Consider the following 11,602-nt stretch of genomic DNA (forward strand, 5'->3'; position numbering starts at 1 on the left):
ATTTATCTGTAAAAATGTCAGAAAACTGAAAAATGCAGCCCAAGGTGACATTTACATCAACATTATTAATTTATTTTCATATATATATATATGATGAGTTCACCTCTACCAATAAGTCTAATATTTAGTTTTACTTTGATTTGATGTGGTCTTTGTTCACAGGCTTACCCGGAATACCTGATCACCTACCAGATTGTGAAGCCGGAGAGTCTGGCCACGCCTGCTGCCACCCCCGAGCAGAAGTCCTAAAACACAATCACAGCTGGATCTGAAGAAGGCCAGAATGCAATATCTAAGAGAATTGAACTCTTTAAGGTGTTTCGAACCTCAGACCCAGAATGAAAGTCTCCAGAGCTGAACTTGAGGTGGGTGTGGTGAATTGTTGACCGTCGTCAGACGACCCTCGGGAACAAGACGTAGATGTGTCTGGACAGAAGAAGAAGAGGATGAAGCGGCAGTGACTTTTAGTTTTGGGGGTACAATACATGCTCAGCCCAAAGCAGCAGAGAGCAAAAACGCATCAGATTCTTTAATTAGGTCTAATCTTGCAGGGGGAGAAGAAAATGGTTTGATCAACATTTCTGGAAGTGTACCAGTGAGATAATGTTTAAAATGTGCAATCCTCTGGCTGAAATTATTAAGAAAGCAATTAGAACGGGACACAGTCCAAAGCAAAAAAAAAAAAAATGCATCCCTGATTTTGCACCTATGCACTGCTCATGTATTCTACTCCCAGTTTTTAATTTGTTGTTTTGATATTGTGCATCATCCAGAGCAACAAAACAACAGCCTAAGGCCACTTCCAGAAACAGCGATTGTCATGCTGAGAGAGAACAGAAATCTAGTGCATTTTGGTACAACTTGTCACAGTTTTACAAACGAGGCTCATGTAAACTATACTGTCTGTGTTCGCTCACATATGTTTTGTTGTAGACAAAGAGGAAATGAAGAAACAAGTATGAGCAGAGACTGGGAGTAGTAAAAACAGATTACAGCGGACAAATACCCAGAAGTCAATAAGCAGAAAACAAACAGGAGACTGCTGCCGCAGACTATCCACCACAGTCCACATCGGGACCATCCTCTGCATCTTGACTTTGGAGGTTTTCCAATTCAATTTAATCCTGTGTTTTGGATCATATGTCAGGGGTCATTATAGGAACTACATCTTAAACGACTTCCACATTGGCTCTGACAGTCAAACATGGTGGTCGGTGCTTGTTTCAGCAAACAAGTCCAAACTTAGTCTTTTACCAGAACCAGGAGGACCACAAGAGACCAGACTGTGACAATGTTATATGCACATGTACAAACACACACACTGCACCCAAACTTGACTTACAATTTTCCTCTTCACTTGTGTTAGAGTTTACTCAAAGCTGCACTTGGCAACTCAGCTAACTACACGACAACAAAAACAGTCAGGAGAGTTTGAACTTCAATACAGCGACAATGTGATCTTTCATGCCAAAAGGAAATTATAATACTGATAAAAGATAAAAACGCTGACTCAAGCTTTCTTTGGACGGAACGCTTTTTGCTACTGTTAAGTGTTGTTACATCACCACCTTTGGTGTGAGAAGTGACTGTTACCAACAAGAAGAAATCATTTAGGGACATGGGATGACTTTTCAGACTCTGTGATTGGGGATTTTATGAGATGTCATTCTCTGTGAAGCCCTATGTTGTGATAATCCTGATCTTGTCAAGTGCAATTTAACATTCACCCTCACTGCAGCTACACCGGTGTGTGTATATCTCATGTACACTAACACCTGGAGCATCTTTTGTCGTGTTTTAATGCCTCACACATCCTGTGTTGTTGTTTACATAACCTGCTGCCTTCTCCCCTTTTTTCCTCTACCTGCAACTGTTGATGCCCCCAAGTGGTGCAACAGAGGAGCTGCTGGCTTGCAGTATTGAGTACAAATATACCGGATATCAGGAAGGCATATATGATTAATTTACTTTTGAGGCATATTCCATTTTAATTTTTCCCCCTGCGTGCTTATTTTTCCATAATTTTAGGGTCATTGTTGTACTCCTGGGTTTACACTCCTCAAACAAACGAATTATAAGCGAATGTGAAATGAGAGCCTAGTCACTGTATCTTAGCGAGCCATTCAGCGGGCTGAGGTTTACTGAGGTTGACGAAGAGGATGATGATATGTGTACATAAAGATGAGCTATCACACGTGTTTGCATTAACCATTTATAGTGACACACTAATAATGACAAGATTAGCAGACTCCTCACACTATTAACTAAGCTTTTTTTTTTTTACTATACTGACCATATTCTTCTGTTGATTGTTTATTTATGATTATATTTTTATTAATGACACTGTACACCACACGGGACCACACACACAAGTTGAGTTTGTTTCATGTCAATCACATCAGCTCAAGCAGTGCTGAAGATCTTTGAAATTCCTTAAAACTGTGTTGAAGGGAATGGGAAATGCCCTTGAAAGTGTTTGAGAATCAACAGATTGCTGCGAAGTCACCTGGAAACTCACCATGAGCAGCAAAAGAGAGATAGCTGGTTTACAGCAGAAGATTTTTAGATGTCCGTAATGTTTCAAATTTGACAAAGCTGTTCGATATTTGATTTTTTTTTTTTATTACCATGTCTGCCAGTTGAACTCAGATTTCAGCTGATTTGCACTTTTAAAGTGAAGATGATGGACTGAGACAAGTGCAAACGAGCATTAAATCCGTGTTAAGTGTGAACTGAGCCTAAAATTGTGCGTTTCCTGAGAAAGTTAACTGGCAGCTCAGAATAGAGACTATTAAACAAAAGCCTTTTAGTCAAGCTATTTTCACGCTGTGAAGTATTCATACCAGCATTTCCCCTCAGTTTTGCAGTCCACATATTTGATAGCAATAGTTTATCCCAATAACGATGATTAGAGAAGCACATTTCAGCAAATTACAAAGTGATTCATTGCAGGGAAAAAGAAAAGGAAATGAATTAAAACTGAAAAATTCAAAGTAGAAGAAACAACAACTGATGACTAAAGTAAAAATGAGAAAAACTAATAAGCTTGAAATTTAATTTTAATGGAAAAACATTTTAAAGGGGAAACAGTTCTAGACACAGTTAAAACAGTAGAAGGCCACATGTACTTTTGCTTTTAAGACTTGACTGAAATTATAATACTGTGATTTTAGTTGCTTGTATTTTTAAACCTGGGCCCTATTTTCACATTTTGTGTCGTAATGACTTATAGGAACGAAATTGTGCCCATCAAAATAACATCCACAAAAAGTGCTTCTTTTTGCCACTGACAGGATCAGACTGATTTACCATGACAGTATCATGGAAAGGATCCCCTACCAGTGACACCCTTTGTTTATAACAACCGCCCAAGGACAATTCTTGCTCTGAAATCTCGTTACAGGCGTGTTGCTGCAGGAAGACCATGGTGGAAACGTGAGTCTGTTGTTGGAGAGGGGAGTTTGATGTGTTGGAGTAACGTTAGAAAAATAACGTCTTACTAGCAGTTCCTTTACATACACAACAAACTCCTCTCCATCGTTCCCACCAACTCATTTCCACAACTTTTTGTACCTACTAGTCACTGACACTAAAATAGGGCCCAGGTTTTGAAATACCAAAATTATCTTTTAAAACACATAGGCCTAACGATGCCTGATTTCAATTTTTTTATACCTGTGTTGTCCCTGATCAGTCAGCAGTAGGAGAAAGGTTCAGAAGTGGTAGCATTGCTGCTGGCTCTCTAGGCATAGAGAGCAGGTGAAGTTTATAGTGTTGACCTCATTAAGGCCAGCAGCACCGTATGATTTATTAGAGCTGTGGGCTTTGGTTTAAATCAGACTGTAAATAAACCAACTCCAGATGGGCCTTTTGATGGATGATTTTGAGTGCATTTTTCTTGTTTTTTTTTCCCTTTGAAAGACCTTTCAAAGACCTTTTATGTGATAACATTTGAGTTGTGTTTTAGCTGGTCTGCCTCTACTTATCTGTCTCAAAGGCCAGTCAGTCATCTTGTTGTAAATAGTTTGGAGGGGCGTATGATTGCGTGCATTCAAACAATCCATGCCTCACCTTCTGACCTGTGTTGTACCGAAAGCCACTACTTCAATTAACACATTTCCTCATCAGTAATGTTTGATCTCCTGTTGTACAGCCGGTTGTACAGAGCTGCTGACAGGCTAACACGTGAAACAGAGAAACTCCTCACTCTTGTACAGAAGAAAATCCTTAATAAAAGAACTTAAAGTGTATTTTGGGTTACAGTCTTTGTTCAGTTCATTGGCACCATGTGATTACTAAAAATTCTGTATTTTTTAATTAATCTTGTTTCTGTTCATTTTTTTTGTTAATTTACCTCCACTGAAGCAGGCAAGTCAATTTTGTCACAAAGCAGTTTACAGTTTAATAGCTAGGCGTATTCTGCTACAAAGTCTCAATGCAAGATATTAGAAAACACAGTATAATGAAATGCAATTCAACTGCACTCCAGGTATCAGTGCAGAATGTAATCTAGACACTGAGATCTGGCAGACCAAGAGGGTTCATCTCACTAAGGACATTTATTTCCATGTCGAGATTAGGGAGGCACTTAACAGTCTTAAAACTCAAATTCATCCTGTTTCCTATGCTGTTCAATTGATTTTCTGTGTTTTCAACGAGATGAATGGCCATGAGGGTGAATTTTTTGGCACCTCAGCCGAACAGAAACAGGAGAGGTAGGACACTGTGACTTAGTTTACTAAACAGAAAACAAAGTTAGATTTGTAGTACCATTGTATCGGTAGTTTATGAAAGCCAAGGCCTGCAAATATGAAAAAGAAATTTCACTTTGCATTTGTGTGCACATGCCAACACCAGAGACCCACAACACTGTCCTGTCTTTTCCTCCCAAGCGGCAACCTCTGGGTCTGAAAGTGAAGCCAATGCAGAAGTTCCTTAAACCTGAATTATTTCTAATGGCCAGCGGGTGGCGACTCCACTGGTTGCCAAAAGATGTCTGATTGCGTGAGTCTAAAACAAAATGACCCTACTCCTCCTACTCCTTGATTTATTACCTCAGTAACCATTTACCTAACGAGTTCATGGTCTCAATCGCAAGTCTTCTCCAAAACAGCATTATGTTCATTTAGTAAATTATGGTTCCATTTAAAATAAACTATAAAGCAGAGAGGCTTTAGGGCATGGTTACCTTGTGATTGACAAGTCACTACCACTGCGACCTGTCAATCTGGATAGCAGTGAATCATATCCTCTGCATTTAACTAGCATGAACTTTTTTTTTTGAGTCTGTGGCTGTTTTCATCTAAGAACTTTGACCCTGTCGTGTTTCCAGTACATGAAAGTTAATTGTATTATTTTGAAAGTGTCTTGTTCAACATTTGGTTGTATTAACGACTGCTGTCCAGTAAGTACATTTTAATTTAAGCCCTTCACTAGCCAAAATTAGCATCGCAATTAATGAGTTAAGAATGAACCTTGCCAGCCAAGCTAGCTAGCTCTATCCTCTTGTCCAAATGTCACTTCTGATTCCAGTAAACCAATATGGCAACAACAACCGTACAATCACCCGTGGTGACTGAGACAGTCGAGCAGGCTGACAGCTTCAGACACCTTGAATCACAGTGGACAATTAACACTGACATCCATACTGCTGCTGCCAGCAAAGAATATCCACCATCTGCAAACTCAAAGCTCTTTGCAGGGTTTTCCCTTGCTCAAAATGATGTGGAGGTGGTACCATCCTGATCACTTGCACACACATGCATTTGTACAGCGCATTCCACTGACTCAAGCAAAAACTTTTTACAAGCAACATATTTAAAAAGTTCTTATAATTATATAATTGAAGAAAATGAGAATTATCTAGTTTAAGCATGTATATATTTTTAAAGATACCCTGTTTAACATTAAATCAAATACAACACAAATGCTAATGTGTTAATGTACAATTTTCTGTAGTGGTCCCAGTAATATTTCTTCTTACTGAAGCATGTCACGTGACATTAAGTGTTCTTTCAGACTGAAAACATGACCACAAAATGAATAATGCAAATATGGCAATATAATATTTAGGCTACACAAATGTATATCTGTTTTTGATGCATTTAAAAATGAATTTTAAACAATTATTAGATCACTCTTTTACAACACTTTTCTAAGACAACCTATCATTTCATTAAAGAGGTGGTATTATGCTTTTTGGCTTTTTCCCTTAGAGTTATATATCTTTTTTTGTGCATGTAAAAGGTTTGCAAAGTGAGTTCCCATCTCCCTCAGAAAGCTCTGCTCTGAACCGCTTGAAAACAGCTCGTTTATAGTCCAGCCCTTCACGTTCTTGACTTGTGACGTCACAATGAAAACGCGTCATAAAGCTTGCCAAGCAGCTAGCGGGGTCAGGCACGCCCTCAAACCAAGCTAGTCTGAGCCGAGGCCCTTTGGCTCGACTCGCCTTTGTTTGGTTTTCCATTGTAGAAATGTTGTACCTGTACCTGCTTCCAGGTACTTTTTTTCGTATCACCTCACCTCCATCGAGGTTCCAAGCGAGCTGAGGGATACTAAAATGTAACGTGAAAACACGACAGACTGCTGACTGGTCAGAGAAAATATTCACTATTCACTGCTAGGGGTGGGAATCACCAGAGGCCCCACGATACGATATTATCACGATATTTATGTTGCGATTCACTTTTATTGCAATTTATTACCTTTTTCCAACTTCCAATTAGGTCCCTAAAGTCAAACTTTGTCAACATCTGTTTATCTAAAAAGATACATTTCTGTTTGTTCATATCACTTTTTCAGTCCTCTATATGGTCCTGTTAAGTTTTCTAGTGGACTAAAAAAAAGCAATAGATCTTATTATTCTAGTACCAAAAAGTTCAAACTCCCATCTGCAATTTATATAATAAAATATCGATACTTGGCGTCCTTGTATCATACAGTATTGCCATGGCAAATATCATGATACTATGCTGGATCGATTTTTTCCCCCACCCCTATTCACTGCATCATAATTGCGTGCACCAGACAGAGGCCAGCAACATTAAGTTTTACAATTTTCGTATGGAATTTCATCATTAAATCTACTTCTGAGAAGTTTTGAGGTGAAATCAGCTGTGTAGATTTAGAATATTGACAGTTTTACGAGAAGTGATGGCGGAACAAAAATGCTTGAATATTTTCGGAGTTGAGGAGCTCCGCAAGTGGCTGCGGGGGAAGCCTGCGCCAACCCGCGGGAGGAGCGTGTGAGGCCGGCCAGCCGCCCGCTCACAGAGCCCTCTGCTCCCGCCGTCACACAGACCGCTGCAGCAACAATGACAGAGGAAAACACAGCTGGAAGGTTTTCATACCGCTTATCTGTCTTTACATTTAGAGGAATAGTAGATTAGTAGAGTAGATATATTTTAAGAGCCGGTGTGTGTGTGTGTCGCATTGAACATTACGTCGCGGCAGTTGTGTGTGGCGTCGCTATGACGACCAGCTACATACTATCTCTGGGTACTGTCTGCAATGGAAAACGGAGCAGGGCCGAGTAGAGTCGAGTCTGTCGATTTGCGCTATGGAAGCATTTTTCGGCAAGGCAGCATAGATCGTCAGAACACCGGCAACAGTTCAACTTTAAGTCCTAATGGTAAGATGTGGAACTAATGATTTTGTGGACTGGTAATAACTTCCACCATCTGCTAGGTTACGCTCGCAGTCTGAAGCGGCTTTGATTTGGATCACACTACCTTGTTTCTTACGACCCGCCCTTCTCTGCTTCTGATTGGCTAGTAGTCCTTACCTGGGAACTGCGCATGTGCAATTCCCAACAAAGATTTTGTACAAGTAAGATGCATCACTCTGTAGCTCAAGAGCGGAGCGTACAGCACACAGGGTGAAAAGAGGAGCTGCAGCAATGTGCAGTATGAGAAAAATATGGTGTTTTTTGAAAATTAAACCATGTAAACCTGTTCTGGTACAACCCCTAATTAAGATTTTGAACCTGAAAATGAGCATAATACCACCTCTTTAACCTATTGTTTATTTTACTTCCTAAATTGAATTATTTGCTTTTAACACTCTATGGGGCCTTTTTTAAACACCTGTGGACGAAATAAAACTATATTCAAAGTACAGCGCTTGCTAGAAAATAGTGTTAACCATGAAGACACCCATCAGTGTTTTGTCAAGAGCTGGAGGCTTACTGCTTTACAAAATCATAATTCAATCCATAATACTCTACTGCTCCCCCTGTTTTCTAACCTGTCTGTCTCCAGCAAGTTGTCCCATATTGCACACACTGCTTCCAAAATCATAGTTCTCCAACCCCCAACAACAACAGTCTATGTAGCACATGACCCTGGCACAGACACAGTTCACTACACAGATGGAGAAAAAAGCACGTTTCCGAGTTTTTTCCTCCCATCTGCTATAGTAGTGCTAAATCCCACAGCTCGCTAATCACAAGAACACACTGTTTTTCTGTACAAATGTATTTGTGTCGTTGTTGGATGCATCTTTGAGGCACACATAATACACACCCTGTAGAGTTTGGAGACAATAAAATCTATCTAAATTGTCATTACAAATGTGATCAAAATGTAACAAATCAAAATATAATTCTAAAATGCAGTTTGTAGTTTAAATCTTAAGTGTCACGTTGAAAATCAAATGTCTATTTAATTTTTAATATCAACATAATTATGGCAGTGTTAATGCTTTGGAGTACACTGAAAATTATTTGCCAGTGGAGTTTTCATTTACTTTCTTATTTTGTCATATGTGCACATGGAATTGAAAATTTCTATCTGATTAAATGATTTACATTACAATGATTTTAAATTAACTTATTATTGGCAAGCCTGGGCTTTAACTTTAACCTAACTTTGCAAATGTGATGCTGTGGTTTACTCATTGTAGTCACAATTCTTATCCATCTTCCTCCATACAAATATAATTACCACCAATATTACACAGTGATGCAGATAATAGATTGAATAAAGAGATAAAGATGCCAAAAACAAACAACCTTATCAATGATGTATCCAATACCCTCCTCTTATCTATATCCAAATCTAGCCTACATGGTCTAACGTTACCAGTTACTTAGTAACCCAAGTTACAATCCTACACAAATCACACTGACTGAACAACCAATGATTACAAAAGTGAAGCAATGGTTCAAAGTTCCTGTGGGCTCTGTCCTTCTGTGTCTATGTAGACAATAGGGATGAGCGAGTACAGCATTATCTGTATCTGTGTTAACCATATGAATTATCTGTATCTGACAACAGCATTAAATATATATAGTATATATATAGTATTATAGTATTAATAGCTTTAGGTTCCAGGAAAAGGAGGCATAGGATAGCATAACCACACAGCCAAGCTAAGCACTAGTGACATAAGTAGCGAGCAAAAAGGGTGTATTTGACTCACGTTGTTTGAGGATGAAGTCCGTTCTCTTCTTCATAAAGGCAAAGTGGATAAAATCCATTTTATGACTTCATATTGCGCTTGCTGCTGCAATGACAATTACCGTAACAAACACTTGTTGATGCAATTTCCTCCCTCCATCACTCCTAGCTAGTAAGTTAACGCTAACTTAGTGGAAGACGTCCTAACAAATATTATTATTAATAATTGTCTACAGTTATCTGGAGTGAAGCCAAAGTGCGACAGGTTTCACCTAAATAGTTTATTTTACACCTGTATATTCACAGTTTCACACCGTAACTGACTGTTTGCTAAATAAACTCGGTTTGTACCTCTTTAATCAAGGGATATCAACTTCACCTGGCTTTACTTGCGCAATACCATCATTGACGGTCCAGAGGGCGCTGTTTCACTTGTTATATATAGGTGCTGGTCATATAATTAGAATATCATCAAAAAGTTGATTTATTTCAGTAATTCCATTCAAAAAGTGAAACTTGTATAATGTATACATTCATTCCACACAGACTGGTATATTTCAAGTGTTCATTCCTTTTAATTTTGATGATTATAACTCACAACTAAGGAAAACCCCAAAATCAGTATCTCAGAAAATTAGAATATTGTGAAAAGGTTCAATATTGAAGACAAAACACCTTCAAAGGCCTTTAAATGGTCTCTGTCTAGTTCTGTAGTCTACACAATCATGGGGAAGACTGCTGACTTGACAGCTGTCCAAAAGACGACCATTGACACCTTGCACAAGGAGGGAAAGACACAAAAGGTCATTGCTAAAGAGGCTGGCTGTTCACAGAGCTCTGTGTCCAAGCACATTAATAGAGAGGAGAAGGGAAGAAAAAGATGTGGTAGAAAAAAGTGTACAAGCAATAGGGATAACCGCACCCTGGAGAGGATTGTGAAACAAAACCCATTCAAAATGTGGGGGAGATTCACAAAGAGTGGACTGCAGCTGGAGTCAGTGCTTCAAGAACCACCACGTACAGACGTATGCAAGACATGGGTTTCAGCTGTTGCATTCCTTGTGTCAAGCCACTCTTGAACAAGACACAGCGTCAGAAGCGTCTCGCCTGGGCTAAAGACAAAAAGGACTGGACTGCTGCTGAGTGGTCCAAAGTTATGTTCTCTGATGAAAGTAAATTTTGCATTTCCTTTGGAAATCAAGGTCCCAGAGTCTGGAGGAAGAGAGGAGAGGCACAGAGTCCACGTTGTTTGAATTCCAGTGTAAAGTTTCCACAGTCAGTGATGGTTTGGGGTGCCATGTCATCTGCTGGTGTTGGTCCACTCTGAGATCCAAGGTCAACGTAGCCGTCTACCAGGAAGTTTTTAGAGCACTTCATGCTTCCTGCTGCTGACCAACTTTATGGAGATGCAGATTTCATTTTCCAACAGGACTTGGCATCTGCACACAGTGCCAAAGCTAGCAGTACCTGGTTTAAGGACCATGGTATCCCTGTTCTTAATTGGCCAGCAAACTCGTCTGACCTTAACTCTAGAGAAAATCTATGGGGTATTGTGAAGAGGAAGATGCGATACGCCAGACCCAACAATGCAGAAGAGCTGAAGGCCACTATCAGAGCAACCTGGGCTCTCATAACACCTGAACAGTGCCACAGACTGATCGTCTCCATGCCACGCCGCATTGTTGCAGTAATTCAGGCAAAAGGAGCCCCAACTAAGTATTGAGTGCTGTACATGCTCATACTTTTCATGTTCATACTTTTCAGTTGGCCAACATTTCTAAAAATCCTTTTTTTGTATTGGTCTTAAGTAATATTCTAATTTTCGGAGATACTGAATTTGGGATTTTTATTAGTTGTCAGTTTTAATCATCACAATTAAATGAAATAAACATTTGAAATATATCAGTCTGTGTGTAATGAATGAATATAATATCCAAGTTTCACTTTTTGAATGGAATAAATCAACTTTTTGATGATATTGTAATTATATGACCAGCACCTGTAAATTGAGCGTACACTTTGTGTACAGACAAACGTAAAGACCAGAAAAATATAAAGCACAGCGGGCGCAAAATATTATAGTTGATAGTGGAGCACATGTTACACTTAACCCGTTTAATCCCGGGTTATTTGTGACCGTGTCTTTTTCTGTTATTTCTGAAGCTCTGAAAGTTGTATTGTTGGCTTTGGGCAAGAAACTTTTA

General features: G+C 39.2%; 1 protein-coding gene and 1 long non-coding RNA gene across 3 annotated transcripts in view; one reads left to right on the plus strand and one right to left on the minus strand.

Moving 5' to 3' along the window:
• LOC119914205 (poly [ADP-ribose] polymerase tankyrase-1-like) overlaps positions 1 to 4,250 on the plus strand; it is a 96,723-nt gene extending 92,473 nt beyond the window's left edge. Inside the window, exon 29 of one of the 2 annotated variants that reach the window (XM_038733318.1) lies at positions 163 to 4,250. In XM_038733318.1, the coding sequence (XP_038589246.1) occupies positions 163 to 249 (87 nt within the window). In that variant the 3' untranslated portion in view covers positions 250 to 4,250. The remainder of the gene's footprint in view (positions 1 to 162) is intronic. The other variant, XM_038733320.1, reaches the window with a different exon arrangement.
• Positions 178 to 9,724, minus strand: LOC119914206. The gene is made up of 3 exons (XR_005446743.1): positions 9,421 to 9,724; positions 327 to 426; positions 178 to 245 (listed from the first exon to the last, which is right to left on the minus strand). It is a non-coding gene; the product is annotated as an uncharacterized LOC119914206 (long non-coding RNA).
• Between the last annotated feature and the right edge of the window lie 1,878 nt (positions 9,725 to 11,602).

This window comes from Micropterus salmoides, unplaced genomic scaffold (assembly GCF_014851395.1).
Source record: "Micropterus salmoides isolate LMB-PRFRI ecotype aquatic unplaced genomic scaffold, ASM1485139v1 Ms_hic_scaffold_20, whole genome shotgun sequence".
Classification (NCBI taxonomy): Eukaryota; Metazoa; Chordata; class Actinopteri; order Centrarchiformes; family Centrarchidae; genus Micropterus; species Micropterus salmoides.